We start from the raw sequence: 25,908 nt of genomic DNA, 5'->3' as shown, positions 1-25,908 counted from the left end.
TCTCTCTTTGTTTTACTCACTTCTTCTTTTTGTCTTTCTTTTTCTCTATTTCTTTATCTCCTTCTATGTCTCTTAATCTTTCTTTCTCTCCCTCTCTCTTTCGCTTCCTTTCTCTCCTTCCTTATTTATTTCTCTCTTTTCTTTATCTTCCTCTCTCCTTCTTTTTTCTCCCTTTTCTTTATCTTTTTTCTTCCTTCCTTTCTCTCTCTTTTCCTTCTCCTCTCTCTTTCCTTCTTTCCCTCTCTCTCTCTTACACTGTATCTCTGTATCTTTGTTTTACTCACATTTTTCTTTTTCTCTTTCTTTCTTTCTCTATTTCTTTCTCTCCTTCTATATTTCTTAATCTTTCTTTCTCTCCCTCTCTCGCTTTTTTGTGTGCGCGCGTCAGCATGTGTGAATCCGAGTCAACAATGAACGATTACTAGTTGCATTATAATCTCTTTCTATTGACGTTGTTTAATAATTTCTAATGCAGTCTATTTCTATAAATAAGGACGGAATAAGACTATTTTGCGGTGGACAATAATCCATCTTCGCCCACCCAGTGGCGACATCTCTCCCATTCTCCCTCAACCCCTCAGTAATTCAATTCAAAGTTTGCCTCGGGGTATGTCTATACCTCATCACTTCCAGCAGATGCTCTCGTTGCAACATTGCAGAAAGCAAAGTAACAATGAATGCACTTAATAAGCCTCTCCAATAGACTTCACGGTCGCAAGATTCCAATTTCCTCCTTAGGCTGTTCCTCGATTATCGCCTACACACGTCGCTGAGCCTATTATTTAAGTTATTTTGGATCTTCTCTCCACAGGAGGGGAGGACTTGCTGATTGAACACTAGGTGGCAATGTTTTCATATTGTTCTAAATTACTAAACTTAATTCACTTTTTCATTTTTCTTAACGTTATCTGCGACTATCTATTTCACCATTTCTTATTCTTTCATAAAGTATATTATTAAGTAAAGGGTTTTTTGTCATGTATTTTAATCTCTTTCACTTTTATTCTTCTTTTAGATGAATAACTCTACATTAAGTACAATATTGCAAGGTCTTGAAATTATCATGAAAATAGGAATTAGGTGTTCTACTCTTACCTTCAACCCACACCTCTGCATCCTATAGACATGACGTAGCTATGGTTTACAAATTTGCTTCGTTTACCCTTCGAAGTTACCCTCATTATGTTCTAGTAATGTTCTTTTTCTTTTCTATGACGTTTTAGATAACTGTCAGATTACTCTACCAACTACTCTCCCTTATGTCTGATATGAAGCATTGTGACTAGGGCATGTTTGCATATATGGAGGCAAATTGCTACAATAATTCAGTCATAACTTTTTACTGATTAAAGATACATGTACATCAAGAAAACCTTCACCATTGCATTTCTCGTGAAATTCTAGCCAGATTTGATGTATCATATCACCCCCCTTCCCATTTAAAATTCTGAAGTTGAATTCAAGATGGTGGACATCAAGATGGCTGCCGACCGTGCGGGTGGCGTCAATGTGATTCCCCCTGGTCTTATAACGATTGGTCATCTCATTTCCACGTTGCGCGCTGCAGTGGCCTTGTACCGAGGGTGTTAAGTGACTTTTTGAGCCACCCTGTATAACACCTTTAAGCCTTAGACTTAATGCAAACAAGAAAAAGGAATACAGAGAAGAGGAAGAGGAAGGGATTATCTACGAAGTGAAATGTAGAGAATGTCAGAGTTTGTACATAGGATAAACGAAATAGAGGCTGAAAGACAGGTTGAAAAAACGTAGGGATGATGTATGACTTAAGAGAGAGAGAGAGAAATGCGATATTTAAACACACGAGAGAAACAGGACATGACATAGAGTGGGATGAGGCTAAGCAGATAGGAAGGGAGAAGAGAATACTAGTGAGAAAATGGAAGGAGGCCAAGGAAATAGAGAAGAAAGATGAAGACACAATGAACTGGAATGGGGGACTGAAGATAAACAAAGAATGGAAGAAGGTGTTAGAAAGAGTGGAAAGGAAAAGAGAGAAAGAGGAGAGAAGAAGGAAGAAAAATGAAGGAAATAGAGCGTGAGATAAAGAGTCCAACCACATTTTCTTTCAGGTGAAAGTACAGTTGAAAAGGGAAAGCCACCTGCTAGAATGTTCCAGAACTACTTTCCAATAGTCTGGAGGGGAGTAATGTTTGTGTATATATATCGTTCTGTTTTGTACCTTGTTACATTTGTACTTGGTGCAGAGTGTTAAGAATACCTTGCTAGAAGGTTGAAACGTTACGTTTAGTTTATGTTTTATAATAAAATAAATTTCTGCCTTGGTCAGCATATTTAGCTTTTCATGCCTTTATATGTGTGTGGCATTTATTTATTCATTTTTTATTGGTTAATTAATGTGACATGGAATTGTTTTTGCTGTTCTGTAACAAGTGATTTAATTGATGACATGCAACGAAGATTTCTTTATTATTTTGAATTTAGACTATTGAGCTATTAGCTATTAATTCTTCAGCCTACTAGACAACAAGAAGTGAGCATTTCACATCGGAGTTGTTCTGGAATATCCATAGGGACTATGTATTATATATTAAGAGCCGACAATATCAAAATAAGGTCTGCGAAATATTTCAATAATAGTGATAATTGAAATTCTATTATTAAACATTGTAATTCATTTTCTCTTTCTGGGCAGGATAAAGGATGTTAATATTTATATTATGATGTAATGATTATATGTTGCTCTCTATGTGTATTCGTGTGCCATCTATCCCAGACTTGAGAAACGCGCGTGCGCTTCTTGATACTAGCAAGCGCTCCATGCGGAATGAGCTTTCCTCCTGCTCATTGGGGGATCTCTTGAGTATACACTCTTTTCTCGGGAATCTGTGGAGCAAGGTCGCGAATAACGCTAGAGAAGGGGAGTAAGCGAGTGAATTGACGAAAGCTGCAAACGTCTGTAGCTGCAGCCGCGTTTTGCCGTCCATGCACTCACTCGCCCTCTCACGCGTTCACTGGTCGAGCCCTGTCTGCGAAGAAGACTGACTGACAAAAGACTGAACGCGACCGACGAAGCCTCCTGTCTAGCTCACTGTATTCTTTCCGACCTTATTGCAACGCTACTGTACCGCTACTCGCCCTACAGTCCACACTAGGAAAAGAGAACGCGCTTTCACGAATACGACAATTGACCACGTCTGATCTATCTGTTTTTAATTTGTTAAATATATCTTATATGTTTCAACTGATTAGCTTATCCTTAGTATAACAGGGAATGAGAGGAAATTACGACAAGTATTAAAATTTCAAGTTTTGCACTCACAACTGATTCTGTTTTATTATTTTGGAAAGAGAATAAATATAAAGATCCAGTAAAGAATGTTTTCCTTTTTTAAAGTTTATGTACGTAAGTAAATATTTGTGTTTTTTCCTCATTCACAATATATTTTACCATTTATTCTCTGGGGACATTTAAAAGCCTTTACAATGTTTTGTCTTTTTCAATATTATTCATGAACTTTTATTTTTATCTCCCTCTAGTTTTGATTTTAGTTCCTTGTAACTTGTTTGTACTTTTCAACCAACATTTTTTTATATGAAGTTGTACAGTAGCGAGCACGTCTGTATTCTGACATCCCTTTCCTCTTCAATGTAGTCGTTACAATACAAGAATGTCCGCAACTGTACTTGGAGAGCGCATGCGCTTCATTCCCTTCGAATTAAATTATTTATTCTTGTCGTGTTATGTACTTTAATATGTGACTGATTGTGTGTTTATTGTTATTAAGAGGTTGACACAAAATAAATTCCAGTCAAGTTCTGGTTTTCACCACAGCGAGAGTTTCTACAGTCGTAGATCTGAAAGTGCGTGGAAATAATTTTGCACGAGAAATACACGTTACTTCTTGTAATACGTTTGAATTACTTTGTTTTGTAAACTTAATGTACGGTAAGATTACTGAAGAGAGTGAGAGACAGACAGAGGAAGAAAAAGAGAGAAATAAGGAAATACACAGCAACACAACGAAAGAGATAAAGGCAGAAAGAGGAAGAATCAAAGAGAGAAAATGAGTGAAAGAAAAAGAGCAAAAGAAGTATAGAGACGAAGAGAGGGAGAAAAAGCGAGAGAATGAAAAGAGAAATACAGATAAAGGTTATTAAAGAGATAGAGGGAGAAAGAGGGATAAAAAGTTAACCAAAGAGAGAGAGAGAGAAGGAGTGAAAGAATAAAGAGACAATGAAGGAAATATAAAAATTGGACAGAAAGAGAGGGAGAGATGGAAAAGAAGATAATGAATGAGAGGGAAAAGAGAGAATGAAATAAATAAATAGTTGGAAAAACTTTCGAAACAGACAGAGAAGAAATGGAGAAGATATAATCAAAGAGAGAGAAAGAGAGAGAGAAACTATAAAAAATCAGCCGTAACATTGCACTCCTAAGAAATGTCTGTGTGTTACGGAATTTCAAAGGAAGTTCCTAGCAGAAACAGAAAATCAACACGCTCCACATTCAAAATGGACCTTTAGCCCTAGGAAACCTAACCGTGCACCAGAAGTAAGGGATCCTATAAAGCATTTAAGACGTCTGATGCTTGAGTTCGTTTTGCTGGGGTTTGTCCCGCGGCCACTTAACGCGCATCCGAAGTTACAGAAGGGTTTCCCACTTTACATTAGACACACACACAAAGCTCAGGTAGCAGATCAGCCCAAAAGTCAAGCTGTTTCCTGCACAGCCCTGAGGACTTATTCCGCAGAGGTTCCATCCTTGTACGGCTTAAGTTTCCGTGAATGTTACGGTCAAGATAGGAATGCAACCTTGAAACGTTTCACTATGCGTGATGGTCCTGTGCGTTGATTTTACGTTTGTTTCAATTTAACCTTACACTCAGATAGACTGCTCGGGACTGGACCTACAGTTTAAAGTTGAAACCGAACCACGATAAAATTTGCCTTTTCGTTTCGTGCTTTTCTGAACTTGATTACTAATTTCTTTTAGCGAACTATCTGATTGCCCGGCATTGCCCGGGAATTTATTTATCCCAATCTTCTATTCAAATTATAAAGTAAAATGTTTTACAAATTCACTATATATTAACTTAACCCCAAACTTGATTATAAACAACATTTTTAGTTTCACCTCCAGGAGCAAGAATAAATAAATTGAACGGCATTGGGAGTGTCACTATTCATCTTAGCGACCCCGAAAGCTATGAATTCCACACTAATATCGGCCGGTTTGGATTATTTTTACATGTCACCCCTTTCCACCTCCACCCCTATGGGTGCCAGGGGTATCTTACCCCCACAGTATTTCTTTCCAGATTGTACGTCATATGTGTACCACGTTTGGTTGAAATTGCTCCAGGGGTTCGAGAGTTATGCCGCAACAACCATACGTACATATATGGTAAGGTGGTACATTTTCGATCACAAAAAATTAAATTCAATATAACTTGAAAAAAATAGGCAGTAAAATTACAGTTTTTGTGCCAATGAAATTCTTACCGTTTACTAAAAACGCTGGCATAACATGACATTTTTAGTTCTGCAACTGTAGATGTAAGAACGAAATTTCGGTCGGATTAAATTTGATTAGAATTGTATCTAGGTAGGTACAAATCTGATCACCGTGCGGTACAATTTGGATCAACATTGAGTGAACAAACAGTATCCTTAATATATACTACAAGTGCAACTTCTTGTATGGTGTAAGCCTACAGGAGCAAATTAAAACAAACTGCATGTTCTGTTAGTTTAATAACTCTGTTTGACTATATACATCGTTACGCAGCTACCCGCACTTCCTTCAGTGTCAATCCCAATCCTCGCCCTTACAAATACATCAATCTCTCCACAATTACGTCTTCCATCTGCTTGGAGAAAACTGTTGGATGACCAACATCAATCCTGGAAGGGAAAGGAACACCCGATGCTGCTTGACGTGCCATCGTTACTTTGTTTTGGAGGGTGGCACTCTAGAAAACTCTGCACGGCATTTTTGAGAACTCGGGATGAATACTGTTGATATACCTTCTTCGGTGTTCGTTTGCGAGGCATCTGTAACAATAAATTGAACAACGCATTTACTTTCTGAAATAATGTGTTGCACGCGTTACGGTAATGAAACTAAAACTGTATACCTCGCTGATCGAAATTGTACCATTTCCGCCTATCGAATATGTGCCACTTTGTGCATGGAAACAAATATTCATGTAGTTCCCTTACCTCTCACCAGATAGATACAGCTGTCACATGCTACAGCCACCACATGCTTGTCCGAGTTTGACCTGAATTTCGCTGTCCTACGTTCAAGCACGGGGCACGCAAAATGACAGGCAGCCGTTTATATATAAAGCACCTATTCTATCTCCAACGTACTCACCTTGCCACACAAAATTACGTCTGGTTCTCCGGGTTTTCCGTATAATTTCTCGATGTTTCTACACAAAACACCTGACACCCCACGCAACAACTCTCACTCCTCAAATCAGCGTTGTCAGTAACAGGAAGCAAAATATTCGACTTTTTAGAACGGGTCATCGAATTTCGAAATTGTACCACCTTACCCTATACACATACATCCATTTTTATATATATAGATAAGGCATCCACCGTGGCGGAGTGGTTAGCACATCGCACTACGACGCCAGGAATCCGGGGTTTGAATCCAGGCCTGGGCATCACTCATCCTCATCGACGCGATTAGCCAAAATTGGCATAGAAGCGAACATAAATAATAAAAATAAAATAAAATTAATAATGATTATAAATGCCTATTTCATATAATCTTCCATTAAATTGCCATTTACTCCTACTTTCTATCCAGATTTTGGATTTTACTACAGTACACTACATAAGGTAATTTTAAACTGAAAACTGCTATTTACCTAATGTCAGATCTTGGTGACTCATACTTCGACGCCAGTCAGGCGTAATACACTCCTTTCTTGTTATCAACCGCAAGGTTTAGCGAATCTCTTTGGTAATTTTAAAATTGGTGGAGATATCGTGCCATATCCCAGTTTATAAGTTGCAAAATGCCTAGTGTACGAAGCTTGTTCTGGAAGACAGATATTATTAATGTTACTGATGACCTATGAGTAAGCTCTCGGTGTAACTGGTTGTGCATTATTGGATGCCAATGGCTGAATGTAGGTGCCAGCTCCTTCCCCTAGTATTTTCTACAATCGTGGTCAAGTGATTTCTGCCATTCATCCTCCTCGTCACGATTAAGCAAAGTATTAGAAATGCGGCGCAAAAAAAGAAAAATCTAAAACCTTCCAATCGGTAAATGTTCAACTAACGAACATAATCGAAATAAGTTCATATTCGCCTGACCTGGTTCATTTTTAGTGCCTATTTTGATGCATGTTTGGCTGCCTATTTTAAGCGTCTCTAATTCCGCCCGTTATTGACCAGTATTGCTCCTGCCCGAACCGGTCTGAGTATCTTATAGAGTCCAATCAGATTCGATTATGGGGGAATATAGTGGTTCGGATCCTACTTCCAACTGTAGATACAGTCCCGATTACTCTATATATGCTTAAAGTGTACTTAAAACAAGATTTCAAAGCAAGTATTCATGGCGGATATCACGTCGTAAACGTAGCTCTACCTTGTGATGGAATAAAGTGTTCTGTTTCCTAGCCTGTTAGGAGTTTTAATTGGTAAAGAGGAAGAGAGTTACAGTAAGAAAGAGGAAGGAACTGAAAGTAAGAGACAGTAAAAGGAGAGACAGAAAAGAGAGAAAGAAAGAGGAAGAGACTGAAAGTAAGAAGCAGGAAGAGGAGAGATAGAAAAAGTGAGAGAGGAAAAGGTGAGGATATTTAGATAGAAAAGAGAGAGAAAGAGGTGAAGATATTTAGATAGAAAATGAGAGAGAGAGAGGTGAAGATATTTAGATAGACAATTAGAGAGAGAGAAAAAGGTGAAGATATTTAGATAGAAAATTAGAGAGAGAGAGAGAAAGGTGAAGATATTTAGATAGAAAAGAGAGAGAAAGAGGTGAAGATATTTAGATAGAAAATGAGAGAGAGAGAGGTGAAGATATTTAGATAGAAAATTAGAGAGAGAGAAAAAGGTGATGATATTTAGATAGAAAATTAGAGAGAGAGAGAGAAAGGTGAAGATATTTAGATAGAAAATTAGAGAGAAAGAAAAAGGTGAAGATATTTAGATAGAAAATTAGAGAGAGAGAAAAAGGTGAAGATATTTAGATAGAAAATGAGAGAGAGAGAAAAAAGGTGAAGATATTTAGATAGAAAATGAGAGAGAAAAGTGAAGATATTTAGATAGAAAATGAGAGAGAGAGAGAGAGAGAGAGAGAGAGAGAGAGGTGAAGATATTTAGATAGAAAATGAGAGAGAGAGAGAGAAAGGTGAAGATATTTACATAGAAAATTAGAGAGAGAGAGAGAAAGGTGAAGATATTTAGATAGAAAATTAGAGAGAGAGAAAAAGGTGATGATATTTAGATAGAAAATGAGAGAGAAAAAGGTGAAGATATTTAGATAGAAAATGAGAGAGAGAGAGAGAGAGAGAGGTGAAGATATTTAGATAGAAAATGAGAGAGAGAGAGAGAAAGGTGAAGATATTTACATAGAAAATTAGAGAGAGAGAGAGAGAAAAAAGGTGAAGATATTTAGATAGAAAATGAGAGAGAAAAGTGAAGATATTTAGATAGAAAATGAGAGAGAGAGAGAGAGAGAGAGAGAGAGAGGTGAAGATATTTAGATAGAAAATGAGAGAGAGAGAGAGAGAGAAAGGTGAAGATATTTACATAGCAAATTAGAGAGAGAGAGAGAAAGGTGAAGATATTTAGATAGAAAATTAGAGAGAGAGAAAAAGGTGATAATATTTAGATAGAAAATGAGAGAGAAAAAGGTGAAGATATTTAGATAGAAAATGAGAGAGAGAGAGAGGTGAAGATATTTAGATAGAAAATTAGAGAGAGAGAAAAAGATGAAGATATTTAGATAGAAAATTAGAGAGAGAGAAAAAGGTGAAGATATTTAGATAGAAAATTAGAGAGAGAGAAAAAAAGGTGAAGATATTTAGATAGAGAATGAGAGAGAGAGAGAGAGAGAGAGAGAGAGAGAGAGAGAGAGAGAGAGGTGAAGATATTTAGATAGAAAATTAGAGAGAGAGAAAAAGGTGAAGCTATTTAGATAGAAAATGAGTGAGCGAGAAAAAGGTGAAAATATTAGATAGAAAATGAGAGAGAGAGAAAATAAAGGTGAAGATATGTAGATAGAACATGCGAGAGAGAGAGAAGAAAGAGGTGAAGATATTTAGATAGAAAATGAGAGAGAGAGAAAAAGGTGGATATTTAGATAGAGAATGAGAGAGAAAGAAAGAAGCTAAAAAGAAATAGAAAGACTGAAAGAGGAAGGGATAGAGTTAGAAAGAGACAAAACTGGTATTCGGGGAACGCAGACTCGACTCTTTCTCCAGTACTGGAGAAAGACGTATTCAAGTACTTACTGGAAAATACGTTTTCGAATCGGGACTGGTGCCTGCAAGTAATTACTTGCTGCCTCGCATGTAAAACCGGTTAAGTGAACTGGGCGGCAAACAACAGGTAACTAACTAATTAGAGGTCTTCATTAAAATAACGGAGGCAGTCGCAAGTTGGTCGGAAGAAAGAGAGGATGGGGAAAAGATTGCTCGCGAAACGCACCTCGTGTATCCACGCCGCTTCCTCCTGATGAGGTTATTTCGCGGAGACCTTGCCTGACTATCAAGTTGCCATCACTATTAATTAAGATGTTGATGAAGATGGCTGATGGGATGAGTTGGAGCGGGAGGGGAATGTGACGTTTCTTATTTGCCTACCGGAGCTCCTTCTGCCGAGTGCTCTCGTGGTTCGTCTCGCGGTTCGAAAGTTTCGAGCACTTGGAGGATGAATGTGGGTTTGCACACCCAATGACGCTACATGGTAATTTCTATATCGTTCTAGAGTTTGAATCGTACAGAAGAAAAGGATGAAAAGTGGATAATTATAGGTTGATAGGAAAAGGAAGAAGGGATAGAGATAAAGTAAGAAGGAAGATAATGAAACAAACGAATAGAAATAGAGAATGAAGAGACAATGAAACTGAGAGAAATGAATACGAGACGAGAGGGAGAGAGAAACAAAAATGTAGAGGGAGAAAGAGATTTACAGAAGTGGGAAATATGGAATTTTCCTAGAAAGATACTGCAAAGATAAAGCGTAGAGAGACAGAATCTGAAAGTAAGAAACAGAAGGCAATAGAGATAGATATTAGATAGAAAATGAGAGAGAGAAGAAACAAAAAATAGATAGAAAGATAGAAAAGTAATAAGTAGTAAGAAAGATAGAATTAAGAAGAAGAGAGAAAGAGACGGAAAAGAAAGAAATTGAAAAAAAGGGAGAAATTGATAGTAAAACAGCGAGGGGTGAAAGGAGAGAAATGGACAAAAAAGGAAGTAAGAAAAGAGACAGAAATAAGAGATATGTAGACAGAGAAATAATTGATTGATTTGATTTATTTTACAGTAAAACTTCGTTAATCCGAACCCGATAAGCCGGACTTTGCTTAATCCGGACAGGCAATAGGCATAAACAAAAGTAGAATGCAAGGTTTTAAATGTGGCTAGACGTCAACAAGAGAACTTTCGAAAGAAAATTCAATCAACCACTGATGAAATTCTGTTTCCCGCAGACTTTGACTGTACTGTATAGTGTATTTAGGCCTATGTCCTTTAAATACACCATAATAAACGTGTTTTGTTGCTATAAACGGAGTATTAATGCACTTTCTACTGTTCTTTTAGGTTATTTCAGTTAATCCGGAATTTCGTAAAACCGGTCAACTTAACCTTCCATTAATCCGGATTAACGAGGTTTTACTGTACTTCGCTTTTTCCCACTCTTGGCTAATCAAAGATGATATGATGAAATTGATGAAGGAACACTCACAAAGAACACCCATGCCCAGGCTGGGATTCGAACCCAGAACCTCTGCTGTCGTAGCGCGCTGTGATAACCACTACGCCACGGAGGTCGACCCGAGACAGAGAATGAAACAGGTATTTGTACCCCGAGACAAGAATTACACAGACATACTCTCTCGTTATCAGGTCTCGTCTTGTTGGCGAAACCAAGCAGTGCATTTGTGAATTCAATGCTGTTCCTCCTTAATGCGAATGCATTTGGAACCACGAACCTCGCCACGACAAGGATTTCCCCCTTGCCTGTGATACGTGGATCACACACAAGAGTAGACATTAAGCGGCCGAATCATGATTCGGCCATCCAGTGTTGATAAGCGCTATCTCTGCAGCGCACACGTAACGGCACGTGTGGACATTGCGAGGGGTGGAAATGAAAACTGCCTAAATCCAGTGGGTAACGAACCGTTCCCAACGTAATGTTAATCCAAAGCTGAATTATCAGGATTTTTACAGACTGAAACAAGTGCTTATCTAACTTCTCCCGGAATTCGGATAACGAGATAAATACACCTTTCGTATGGCGTGGAAGTAATGAAAAATACTGCTGAAAGTATATGCCCGGATATTACTATTAAGGGAGTTGCTGTCATCTCAAAATCCAAGACAGAATGGCCCTTTTCGAGAATTCGCCAGTGTAAATCATGGAGGTGAAAGTACAGTGAGTGCTGGAACGCTTCATGAAGAAACAAATTAAAACTAGATATCTAAGGGGTTTGCAGATTTAGTAGAAAAATGCGTGACAAAATTCTAAGAAATATTTCATGAAAATAACATTTTTTCCGATTGTTGACACTTCAAATAGAATTGGCTTGATTTGTTGTTCACTCTATGTGCAGAAAGTCTAATTGAGACTAGCCGTACAGTTTAAATTGGGATCCGAATCACTGCGCAATGTGCATTCAACGGGTATCGAACCCGCGACCCCTTGGTTACAAGGCGACGACGTTACCACTACGCCATCGAGGAAGCCCAAATAGAATTTGTGTTCTTTGCAAAATCAGTAAAGATGGCGGTATATGAAACCCTTTGCAACAGAAGACGTGGGCGCATACTTTCGTTAATCGACACGTTTAATTTTATTTTGCATGCAAGAGAGTGTTTAGCAGTCTCGTCTATCGATGTCCGCACCCCAGTTTACAAGATTGCCCTGATTGCCTATCGTAGGTTCGTCGTCCTGGCAACCCTGCTGATTCTGGCGTCTGGTGGCGCATCGTATGGTTGTCGATGGCATTCTTGACACTCACTGGTGATCCTCCAGGGTCATAACTCTGCTATTACAGTGCCTCCTTCGCAGATCGAGCATTCCACAATTGCGGCAATTTTCCGCTTTGAACGGTAAGAGGTACTCCAGCAGCAATGGCGTATTTCCGGGGCTTGGTCATCAATATTCGTTTATGTTTTTTGCATGAAATCAGGGAAGCGTGCTAGTAAACAACTATTGCCGGCCCCGTGGCGGAGTGGTTAGCACATCACGCTACAATGCCAGGGGTCCCGGGTTCGAATCCCGGCCTGGGCATGGATGTTGGGTGTCCGTGTCCGTTCATCATATCATCACTCATCCCCATCTTCGCAAATTAGCTAAAAATGGCACAAGAAGCGAAGTAAAATAAAGCAGATTAATCAATCATAGACAACCACTGGAGTATCTGAAGTTCAGTCTCTTACAACTTACCTAGCCCTTTGTTTATTATTATTATTTTATTAAATTTCTCTTTTAAGTCCACTTGATGCACAGAAAGGCTAATTGGGTCTGGACCTACAGTTTAAATTGGGATCCAAACCACTGTACAATGTGCCTCCACCGGGTATCGAACCTGGCATGCCTTGGCGTTTCCACTACGTCATCGAGGAGGCCCAAATTGCCTAGTCCTCTCATCAACGTGAGGGTCCAGCATTTGTATTCTGTTCCGGGTATAGGCTTTCTTTGTGAGTGTCCCTTCATCAATTTCATCGTATCATCACTCATCATTTTCGCGATTAGCGAAATGTGGTATAAACAGAGTAAAATAAGTCAAATCAGTAAATGCAGTCCGCAATACAAACATCTTGGGTGTTGAAATCAGAGCTAATTGTCTATAATTTAGAAAAGGCTTGTATCAGCCTGAGTCTTCAAACGAGTGCGTTCCTGGTGAGATATGTCCACGATCTAGCAGAACGTTAACCTATAAGTTCAAACGCTTAACATTTCGCACGGTAAAGATGGGTGCAATAAGAGAGAGAAGTTTTTTTCGGACAATAAATCTCTTCTTTCGTCTTGTTTTCCTGTGGAGGATACGGCGGAGGGTAAGGGGGTAGTAAAACCTTCAGAAAGTTCCCGGACTCAATCCCCAGCTGGGTTCCTCCCCCCAATTTCTAAGAGAATTAGGTCCTGGCATCTTCTCAGACTCTGCCAGTCGACTTTGAGTCCTTCTAATTGGCAGACAAGTTTGTTCCGATCGCCTGCCAAAGCAAGGCCGTGGGGCGAAAATGCTGTTTCGCCGCCAAGTAAACTTTGCAGTTGTCTTAGATTTGTCAGCGCCAGCCGGCGCGCGGAAGGAGAGGGGGGATGCAGGCACTCGGAGAGGGCGGAGGGAATGTTTTCCTTTAATTCCCCCATCCTTTAAGGTTCTTGAGGATTGAATTTCCTGGCGAACAGACGGCCGGAAAGTGGGTTTTGAATACTCTTCAGTCATCCAAGCTTCTCTGTTTACATTTCTCATGTCGTAGTGATTCAAAAGAGACAAGATGAAAAGATGTTTTTTTCTCCTTTGGAGGTAGTTGTCTCAGGACTTCGCCCGCCCGAGAACAAAATTAGAAAAAATGTAGATATTCTAACAATTCGGAGGACTACGGAAGGTTCTTCACCGTGTCCTTAAATATTGATTTTCTTTTACCTGAATCCTTTCATGTCACAAATAACGGGTGTTTCACTCGGGACGGAACCCTGTATTTCGTTCATAACTCGGACACTAATAAAGATATTGCAACGAAATTTGGAGTGGACTTACCTCCGTTTATGCGAAGTCAGGTGACATGATAAGAAGTGCTGGAAATGGCCACCATTGGTGTCCAGGCAGCAAAACATCGCGCGACCTGGAGTTGCAACGGCGCAGATCGGTCGCGCCGTGAACCAACTGGACGATGAGGTATTATCCATTTGTTATTTCCAGCAGGATGGAGCAACACCGCACACCTCGCGCGCAAGCATGCCCGAAATCCAGCGGACTTTGCCCACCGCGCTCGCTCGATCTCACGCCGCCTGATTTTTTTTGTGGGGACATTTGAAGTCACAGGTTTACTCCAAGAAACCGCGAACCATAGAGGCCTTGAAAGCAAACATCAGTGCGGCCATCCAAGCAGTGACACCTGACGTACTGAGACGAACTTTCCACAACATGGAACGCCGCGTCTAATGCTGCCTGGACGCCAATGGTGGCCATTTCCAGCACTTCTTATGATGTCACCTGACTTCGCATGAACGGAGGTAAGTCCACTCCAAATTTCATTGCAATATCTTTATTAGTGTCCGAGTTATGAACGAAATACAGGGTTCCGCCCCGAGTGAAACACCCTATATAATTATTAAATCTGTCGGGGGCCCAGGAATTATAGACAAGATAGCAAAATAGAAATTTTTGATCCAAGTGAATATCCTTCTGCGAAGGAGAGTCAAGTGATAACCTTCATTTGTTTTGTTTCATATATAGTAGATTTCTGTATGTAGAGTTGCACAAGTTCGCTGCATTTTAGCACAGACCTATTGCTGGTCCACATATATTTTCAACTTTGAGTTAGTGCCTGTACACTTTAAGAGGAATTTGTGTTTGTTGTCCATGTGCAAACACTTATGAACCACTTCGAAGGCCTTTCTACCCATTTACCTACGAACTGAGTCCATTGTCGAACTTTCTCCGCCATTAGTAAACTTGCTAATGTGGTAAGCATCCATGAAGATATTGAATTTTCATTTACCAAGAAATGTCTCTACTTTTTGGGCTGATAGACGGCACGAAACCACTCCTCTTTACTGGTGCAAGCATGTAGAGGACACGCCATCTTTAATATAACAAGAATGACGTTTTGAAGCTCACTTTATTAGTGTTCCAGCCTTGAGGTCGTTTTGTCAATAACAGTTAATACCTCATGTAAGTTTGAGCTGTGTATAGTCTGCCCTACAATTTTTATTGGACTTTTAAGGTTTCAATGTACTCATGTAATAAATCGGTTGCTACAGGAGATAATAGTGTACAGTCACCGTCAATAAAACTGGGACACTTACATCATGAAATATTCACTTCACTGCAAGGCGTTATGTGTGTTGCCTAGCTCTACTGCGGTGGTAGAATATACAATTTAAAATTTGCTATTAAAAATCCTTTTATCGGGGATGCGAGCATTTCACGTTATGGGTGTTCCATTTTTATTGCCCGTGACTGTACAAGGATCCTGTTATTATGTAACTGTAGCCTCTCCATAAATTACAAGATGGCTGTGACGTATATTATATAAAACATTCCTATTTTCGTTCCCGAGAATCTGGAAACTACCAGATTTACGAAGAGGAAATTCCGTGGATAAAAACACAAGTTCATTGTAGCAAATATCGTCCTGATTAATGAAAGTATCTGATTGTCCATGTAACTTTGGCATAAATGGGTGTTATCAGAAATTACAACAATTACAAGAAGAAAGTTCTTAAAATAGGTGAACGGGTGGTAAATAGAGCATACTACAACGTGAGAAAAGTATTATTTAAACTTTAGGTATTAATAAAACCATTAGGAATTATTTGGGCTCACAAGAGATGTCTTATCTTTCACTTAAGACACACACGAAATCTTGGCTCGATTACTTCACACCTATAGTCTTCACTTTTCATTTTAAAAGGTAATTAGTTAAGAAACCATGCACAACTTGTGAAGTTTTTCCACGGTTCTGGTACTTATGCAGCATTTTATCAATGGGCAACTGGGGAGGGAGTAAAGCACGTAGTGCTCATCACATCACCTCCCCAATATCCGAGATCGAGAATGTATGGGGTCCTATCTACACTCCCCCTCCCTCTATTTGACTTCATGACACATTTAAATGCATAATTACATGGAATTCACGTAGCAGATAGAAGTGCATCTTCAGTTCTTTTCATGATGTGTGTAAGGTAAAAGAGACACGAAGTTGTCTAGTTACAACATATTCACGAGATAGGAAAAGGACTTCTATTAATATATTATTTTCTTGATTTGAATTATTAAAAAATGCACATGGTTTTACAAGTCACTTGAAGCGAGAACAGTAAATCGAACACGACGTTCCAGCGTAACGTCAGACACCTCATCACTACTGCTAAACGGCGAACCGACTCTTGCTGATCACTGAGGTTGACGCCCGGCCTCCTTCAGAGAGACTAAACCAAACCAAAGCCTTATTCGTACTAGATCAAGAACAGGCGAACGTAGCAAATAGGTTAATCTGTCGTGGTTAATTATGCAGAATCAGCAAAGTCGAATCGACCCACTATTTCCTTTCAGAACCAAAGAAAAAGAAGCGGGAAAGTAGGATTTAATGTATTAATCCATTACTAGCTGTCGTTTGACTTCGTACTACCTAATCCTGATCGTTACTGGAGACATTTTCATCGAGGGAGGGGATAATCCTGTCTGAATATGCAGAGAGTTCCGTGACGTAGAGCGCCATCCGACAAGCGCCGAGCGTCTCTGGCAAATTGACACGGATGTATCTAAACAAGAGCGGAAGCACGTTAAACTCCCCTGCCATCACCGGAATACCTCCAAGTGGAGCGTGATGGGATTTATTCGGGACCTCCGAACCAATATTGCCGTTGCCTGGATGTCATTTGAGTAAGAGAAAATTTCCTCTTCGCAGATGATACTGCATTCTTTTTCGATCGACTATCCTACGAATTATGCAACCAAAACAACGGAAGAGTATAGTTGGTTGCATAATATGTGCAATATTAAGGTTTAGAAATCTGAATCTCACATGAACTGCTTGCTATATCGCTCGCTGACAGATCTATTGATTTTGTCATAATTATGGATAGTTATACAATTCGCATTTCAGTTTATGTTTTATTGAATCAAGCAAGACGAAACACATTGATAAACGTATGGAGGTCATCAAGAGTGGTAACAAAAATGAAAGACAACAAATGTTGTGGTACGCCTCGGAAATCTCTTCCCTTCAGGACAAATATAATAGGGCATATTAAGCTTGATAAAGGGGAAGAATTCTTCCATCCTGTTAGTATAATAAAGAAAGAAAAGGATGCAATAACCGAATCACACAGCATTGAAAACGAATGGGTTTTTATCGTAAGAAACAATCATGAGAACATGGATTTGGATATAAGGAAGAGATTCCCAAAGGCATTTGTCTTGAGCGCAGCACTATATGCATTAAAACCTGTAAGTCAGTAGTCCTCAACCTTTTTCAGTCTGGGACCGACCTTGAAGTATATTAGCAGGTATATTTTAAGTTATTTTTCCGTACTGTTTTAACATAACAATATTCCAATACAGGTTCTTTAAATAAAAAAATTGACGAAACAGAGGAGAAATTCTGGCTACGCCTCTGTATATTGAAACATGAAATTGTATAAATATTTAGTACCAGCTACGTTTTACGAATAGCATAATGTGTACATAAAAATCAACGAGAAATATTCAGTATTTCTCGCCAGTAAAAATATTTTGAATACAGTGTACTGTGGAAAAACAGTCACATGTTTAGTCAATAATAATAAGAATATATTATTTTCTCGATACTTTTTGTGTACTGAAGGGAGCAAAATATGAATCCATGAATCTGGTTAATATACTAAGATTGCATAGCTCAAGTTGTAGATTAAGGAACATTTTGAAGAAAATCATTGTCTTTTCGGTATTATCAATAAATTTTCTGAATATTTTGGAATGTTCAACCCATATCTTCTATGATGCTTTCAGGTCTTGTGAAATATTTACAAATTATCTGAATGTATTTCTTCACTCACAAGTAGATTTCTCTGTAGCAACCCTGAAAAAAACTACATACTGTGATGTCTCTGAAGCATATTAAGACTGCGAATTACGAGTGCAGGAAGAGTAAAGTAAACTTCCTATTAACGTCCATTCTTTACACCAAGCGAATTTTGATACAAAACAAAAAAAAAACTCTGAGGATTAACAGTGGGAATCGATACCGGGACATTTTGAATGTCTCATTACCGAGAGCAGAGAGATGAGATAATAGAGAATTGCAAAACTCAGTAGGTAAGGAAAGGTCATTCAAGTGTTCGAAAAGTTGTTCTACAACAGAATATTTAAGATGCCGCAAAATAGACGGTAAGAAACGAAGATGTCCTGAGGTACACATAAAATAAAATAAGTGTGTGGATATCCATCTCCAAGAGAATATGCAGGATTACGTGGTGCATTAGCATCTATAGGTTGGTCGTTATAGTAGCTGGAGATAATAGAAAATATAGCGAATTGTTGAGTAGCATCATGTATTGTTCCCTTCCTGCTCATTCCTATGCGATTACTGTATATTCAAGATGTCCCGGTTTTCTAGGTGTTGTATCAAAATTCGCTTGGTGTAAAGAATAGACTTTAATAGGAAGTTTACTTTACTCTTCCTGCACTCGTAATTCACAGTCTTAATATGCTTCAGAGACATCACAGTATGTAGTTCTTTTCAGGGTGGCTACTGACATGAAATTATGGAGTTCCTGAGCAAGTCAGAGAAATCTACATGCAAGTGAAGAAATACATTCAGATTATTTGTAAATATTTTACAAGACCTGAAACCATCATAGAAGATATGGTTTGAACATTCCAAAATATTCAGAAAATTTATTGATAATACCGAAAAGACAATGATTTTTTTCAAAATGTTCCTTAACCTACAACTTTAGCTATGCAATTTTAGTATTTTAACCAGATTCATGGATTCATATTTTGCTCCCTAGAGTACACAAAAAGTATCGAGAAAATAATGTATTGTTATTATTATTGACTAAACATGTAACTGTTTTTTCACAGTATACTGTATTCAGAATATTTTTACGAATAATATATTGTGTCTTAATGGATATATTCATGTTTAAACATTTCTGGCGAGAAATACTGAATATTTCTCGTTGATTTTTACGTACGCACATTATGATATTCGTATAACTTAACTGGTACTAATGATTTATACAATTTCATGTTTCAATATACAGAGGCGTAACCAGAATTTCTTCTCTGGTTCGTCAAATTTTCGATTTAAAGAACCTGTATTGGAATATTGTTATGTTAAAACAGTACGGAAAAATAACTTAAAATATACCTGCCTTTATCTACATTTACATACACTTTCATATGTAAATGGTGACTCCAATATTCATAAAATGTTACTTTGAATGCACCATTAGCATGACTATATTAATACATTTTCAATTATAATTTTTCTGCTGTTGAAAATTTTTTGAATCCGTAGAACCTTAGTCAGAAGTTATTTGTTGCACTAAACAGATTCTTGCATCATATTAGTTGTGATGTTTTTACACTTTTTATTTCTTTCCGAAAGTCTTTAAGCATCCAAAGTCATTTCGAAACATTAATGTTTTACATATTTCGATAGGGGCAGGGCCCGGTGACCCCATCCTGGCTACGTCAATGTTCATAGATGTTTGGTGCGCCACAGTATTGTACGTAATTTCCCTAAGGTTTACCATGCATTCATCTGCTTTGGTTTCAGTTTTATCTTCACCTACAGCCTTTATGTGTATCTTTGCGCAGTTAAAAATATGTGCTGGCAACACTGCTCTGCTTCTTCTGTTTGTGATCTTGAGAGTTACAAGGTTGCCAGTGTGTGTACGTTCCACAGAGATACATTGGAACACCATTCTCCCAGCTGTTTATTGGAAGAATACTGTTCCCACCCTCCATGTTGAGACATAGTGGTTTATTGGAGAGATAAATATATTAATTTCTAGCCAGTTCTTCCCAAAAGCAACCTTTCGGCCTTGAGGGATAAAAAAGGATTTCAGCGTTCGCTTCCGACCTCCACCGCAGCTGAACTCCTGCATCGGACAAATCCTTTTCTGCTGTCCAGTAATCCCCCCTGCAGGGACTTAGAGCGTGACAACGACGCATCGATCTTCTACAATTTTTACCGGTTTCCATCCATTTCCTCTTCTATTCAGGACATGCTGTGTTGACCATAGTCCACACAATGTACTTATCACCCCCACGTGGAAGGTTATCTAACCTATTTTTTTTCTTTGCAGAATTCCTGTTGTTTTGCTTCTAAAATTCTTAAATTAACAATTACAATGCATTTCAGTTCAAGGCTTTAGATTTAAAACATATTGATTGCTCAATAGCGTTCCTCAGAAGGGTCGGAAGGAACTGTAATTCCTCATTGTAACAGTTTTCACAATGTGTGGAAATACGATAAACACGAGTATCCTGCGTCCTATGCAACCCAAACAACCTAAGAGTATGTTTGGTTGCATAACATGTGCATTGGCTAACAAAGATTCCCTTACGAACAATCCTGGTGACGTCTCTTATCCTCAATCAGGGTCGAGGTTTCACAAACGCATATTTCTGCCTCCTCCATGACCGAGAACGTTTGATGAAGGACTCACGATTTCGCTACCGAAGGTTCCAGGTTCGAGTCCTTGTTTGTGCGTGGTAGCTCCTTTGTGAGTGTCCATCAATTTAATTTCGTCATTCATCTTCATCGTAGCGATGAGCCAAAAGTGACACAAGAGTGACGGAAAGTAGAAAGACACCGAACAAAATAGTTTCCAAACGTACATTTCTTATGTTACACAGAAAGCAGTCTCGGCACCAGATAACTCGAGAGGTATCATTGTCCTTCAAAACTTGAATTTCCTTCGCGTGTGAGACTGAGCACTTTGACGCTAATATATCCTAGGTCTTATGCAATCCAAAACAACAAAAGAGAACTTATATTTATTTATTTAACAAAGAATTACAAATACAGCGTTAATAATTTTACATTGGAATGTGTAACGTCAGAAAAAGAACAATGGAAAATAATAACAAACAAAAAAGTTACATCCGATAAAGAACCTTTCACATTTTTGTACAACAATCTTTTAAAACGTCAAAGATTTTCAAAAATGTATATTTGGCATGTTAAATTGTTGAATTGGCTGGGTAGTCTGTAGACAAGGGAACGCTGTATGAGACATAACGTTGGCTTCTGAGAAGCGAAAAGTTGAGTGCTTCTTGTGCGAAATGGCGCTCGAAAGTTAATTTCCTGAAAAAGGTGGTCACTTCTGGTGGTACCATTAACCATTTTATGGAGGAATACATGGTCTGCCAGTTTATGTCTCTCGTGAGGAGGTTGGATATTTAACATCTTCAGAAGAATGGTCTTTTGCAAGTGGTTAGTGGATGGAATTCGGTGGCAAACAATGGCCAGGAAGATATTTAGAACAGAATATCGTCTATTTAAATTTGAAGGGCATGCCGTAGACCAGATCGGAGAACAGTATTCAATTTTAGGTGAAACGAAGGATTTGTATGTGTGTGAAGTAGTATGGAGATTAATTTTAACTTTGAAACAAATAGCAGTAAATTGTCACTGTCGCCTCGTGAATTGCAAGAATCTGTAAGGAAATTATTCCTTCAATTCGATATTTGAGCTCTTAAGAAGAAAATAAATTCCAGTTAAATACAGCATATTGTATCACTCTTAAATATTTTGCCACATATTTTTTAGCACTTGATAAAGAACTTCGAAGCAAAACAAGACTTTTAGCATTTAGACAGAAGTTGAGATTCTCAACGCGATTGAGCTGCTTTATAATATTTAGAGCGTCACGTGTAGGACGCGTAGTTTATCCTATCACCACATGGCAGCAATTAACGCGTCATTTCTTCAAAACTACACACGATATTTCAGTTCTGTCTTCTTTGTTTATTTGTATTAAGTAAATCAAAAAGTAAAGGCAATTTTCACATAACATCTTTATTTCCACACAAGAAGAAGAACTACACATACCACTATTTCACATATGCCCCCTGCACAGCAATGCACTTTTGGTATCGTGCAATCAGCTTCTGTATCCCGTCCGCGGAGAAGGTTTTCGGTTGCTCACGAAGCCACGTCTGCACCGCCTGCTGGACCTTGTCATCTGACCTGAACCGACGACCACGCAGCGCCTCCTTCAAAGAGCCGAAGATGTGGTAATCTGATGGTGCCAGATCAGGGCTGTAAGGAGGATGGGGAAGCAACTCAAAGCCAAGCCTGTGCACAGTGTCTACTGTTGCCCTTGCTGTATGAGGCCTGGCATTATCGTGGAGTACGAGCACCTCCATAGACAGCAGTCCTCGTCGCTTGTGACCAATTGCAGGTTTCAGTTTGTCTTGCAGGACCGCACAATAACCTGCACTATTCACAGTTTCACCATGTGGGTGGAACTCCGCCAGGATCAGTCCCTTCACATCCCAAAACAGCGTTAGCATCAATTTCCTACAGGACGACTGTTGTTTGAATTTCTTGCGTACAGGGGACGACGGATGTTTCCATTCCAGGCTTTGCCGCTTACTCTCTGGTTCCTAGTGGTGATCCCATGTTTCGTCTCCTGTCACGATTCGTTGATACTGGGATCGGCTTCATAGCGTTGGAGAAACTGGGTAGTCACTGTGACGCGCTGCTGCTGGCTCGCAGCTGTGAGTTCCTTGGGTACCCGCCTCGCACAAACTGTATGGTACCCTAATGCATCATGCATTATTGCATATGCTGATCCGAAACTAATGTCCAAGAGTTCCCCCACTTGTGCTATTGTGATTCTTCGATCGTCCCTGATAATGGTATCCACCCATTGGACGTTTTCTTCTGTGCGGGATGTTTTTGGGTGTCCACTTCGACTTTCGTCCGTTACACTTGTGCGTCCTGCTTTAAAGCGGTCCACCCACTCATACACCTTTCGTTGAGTCATGGTTCTTCCTCCATACTGCGCTAACAGCCGACGGTGGATGTCTGCCTGTTTGACTTCCTCCGACCACAGAAAGCGCACTGCGACGCTCTGTTCCTCGATGGTGCATTCTTGGAGTGGTCCGTCCATACGTGTGATCATTTTGCTCCGCGACACTCGACTGAATGGGGCAATGATAAATACTCCTACTTCCACGTCACTCCAAGTATACTCAGACACACCCAGTCTTCGCTTATTCCTGCGAAAACACAAAATTAAAAAACTAACTAACTAACTCCCTAGCCTTTTTAAACCCAAAGGTTCATGGCTGCAGCAACACAGGCCTTCCATCTTTCCCTATCTTGAGCAAGTTCTATATACTCTTTTCCATCCCTACCGATTTCCCTTAGGTCCATCTCAACATTGTCCCTCCATCTTCGCCTTGGCCTTCCCACAGGTCTCTTACCATCAGGTTTCCCAACAAGAATCCTGTAAACTCCTCTTTCCTCTCCCATTCGTGCCACATGGCCTGCCCAGTTAAGTCTTCTTTATTTAATCATTCTAATAATATCTGGACATGAATACAAATTATGTAGTTCTAAATTATGTAGTTCTAAATTATGTAACCTTCTCCACTCACCTGTCTTCTCATCCCTTTTAGGTCCAAATATTTTCCTAAGGATCTTATTTTCAAATACTCTCAATTTATGTTCCTCTTTCAATGTAAGGGACCAAGTTTCACATCCATATAATACTACAGGCAAAATTACTGTTTTGTATATTTTATATTCAACACAAAATTGCCTTTAGTTTTTTATTTACATAGTATGTGTATGAGGGTATAACCTACTCGAATCACACAAAGCAATACATATAGGCCTATTGATACTATTATTAACAAATGTATTTTCTAAAATGTTGACTTTTCCCTCAGTGTTTTGTAACTTGTGAGTCGGTATTACTCTTCCATCGCCGATTTTTGCTTACATGTATTACTTTTACATGTAACAATGAAAACAAAAAAAACGTTCATGACATGTGGCGAGTAGGGGTCCAGCAGGAAACATCAGAAATACTCGAAAATTCCGATTTTCTAAAACTTTGCAAATGTTTTTTTTTTAATTGGACGCCGAGGATAACATATCCTCGAAGAGCGCTTTCCTATAAATTTGACCCATCTAACGTCCACAGGGCCGACATTATAATCGATTTTCCGGATTTTTTTCGTAATATGGCAACACTGCTTTCCTTATACATTGCAATTACTTTTCGTCCATGATGTATCTGTCAACGCGACTTTAAATTTCACCTCCGTGAAGGTTTAGTCAGTCTGAAAAGAATCAAAGCCGATTTTCATCTCTGCGACAATTAGTTCTCATCCTACAATTTTTTGTTGTACTTCGGGGCAAGTTTGGAAAGCGCGCTCCTTTAAAAGTCCCGTCCAGTGAGGCTAGCAGGCTTGATACTCTCTCGCATGGTAAAGCCTAGAGCGATATTTTCTTTTAACAGCAGTCACGTACAAAATGCGCTGTTCAAAATGGTAAAAATAGTCATAAATCTGGGAGCAATATTTGCATAGTTTATTTTGAATGCGTTGAGTTGGTCTGAAATAAAAATAATAATAATAACTGTAGTTATTTATTAATAACTTTCAGAGGCATCTATGATTATCTGTATCAACTATTTTCACAAATCATAGGAAATTGGTTTTGTAGAAAGATAACCTAACGCTTTACTATTCTACTAGTTTCCAAATGTAAAATGAATGGGCGTAGATCGCAGGCTTGAAACTAACAGGCGTGGAATGTGGATTCATGGTATGTAGAAATATGCGTAAAATCCGGACACTGTATCACTTAAGCTGCAATGGCAATTCTCTCTTTTTATACCTCCCGTAAAACACTATGATGGCTGCTTACAAAACTATTCCAGAGATGTCATCACAAGCGGAAACAAAGTATGTATGTTTAGTCTTGTTATGTTCGCGGTATTTATTGTGTGAACTTCCTTTGTAAAAGTGAGCTTACATTTGTTATAGTAAATTCTTTGGTGAAGGGACAGTTTAGAATATGACTAGATAAATATTTGATACATATTTTTGAAAATCTGTACAATTTTGATGCCGGTTTACTTCTAATAATAATGATAACTTTTCATTTATTATACAGGAGGTTTGTGTCAAAACCGGAGTTCAGCTGTGGTTTCGAGTTATTTGACATACCTGGGCATGACTGTTTCTTTGACAGTGTCCCTTTCATCTATTTATTTATCCTCGTCGTCGCGATTATCTTAAAGAGCTTTAAAATAAAAAAAATATGTAAATGATATAGATGTAAATATGGAAGAAGTTTTATTTTCTCAAAATTTAATTCTGACGAATCAATTTCAGTTTAAGAATTATTTTACTTTCTTTCTCGGATCTTCAGTCAAATGGTTCGTCAAAAATCTCTTGAGATGGTCTTGAATATATCGTCATATTTTTCTCCATACCGGAACGCACATTGTGTCTAAAGTATTCTTCATTTCAAGATATTAACAATAATATTTTGTAATGTTATTATTCTAATGTTATGTTTCTCCTAACTTTGTATGGACTATATTTCATTATTTTTACCATTAACATTTCTTTCGTGGAAAGGGTCTTGTAAAAACTTCTCCTAAATCGATACGAATATGTGATGGACCAGGCAACTATAGGCACGGTAACGGTGTCTCCTAGCATCTCCCTCCCCCCTTCAAAGTTCGCATTAGGTTTTGCCTATTCTCCTGTAGTATAAGACACGTGTTGTAAAATTCGTCACTATGTGGCATTTTATATTATCTTCAAATATTCTTCTCAGAGTCAGGGCCTCCCCGATGGCGCAGTGGTAGCGTCGTCGCCTTGTAATCACGGGATCCCGGGTTCGACACCCGGCGGAGGCACAAGTGGTTCGGATCCCACTTTAAACTGTAGGTATATTCCCAATTAGCCTTAAGGTGCAATTTAAAAACCAACTCAACTCAACTCTTCTCAGAGTCTCTCAGAGGTGTAGT

The 25,908-nt window shown here is 38.8% G+C and overlaps 1 protein-coding gene across 1 annotated transcript in view; it reads right to left on the bottom strand.

The window, feature by feature from the left end:
• LOC146004129 (uncharacterized) overlaps window positions 1–22,423 on the bottom strand; it is a 619,261-nt gene extending 596,838 nt beyond the window's left edge. Inside the window, exon 1 of the mRNA XM_083142796.1 lies at window positions 22,057–22,423. Coding sequence (XP_082998922.1) covers window positions 22,057–22,423 — 367 coding nt within the window. The remainder of the gene's footprint in view (window positions 1–22,056) is intronic.
• Between the last annotated feature and the right edge of the window lie 3,485 nt (window positions 22,424–25,908).

The sequence above is a fragment of the Lepisma saccharinum genome, chromosome 21 (assembly GCF_977018435.1).
Source record: "Lepisma saccharinum chromosome 21, izLepSacc3.1, whole genome shotgun sequence".
Classification (NCBI taxonomy): Eukaryota; Metazoa; Arthropoda; class Insecta; order Zygentoma; family Lepismatidae; genus Lepisma; species Lepisma saccharinum.
This window is presented reverse-complemented; position numbering and strand designations above follow the sequence as displayed.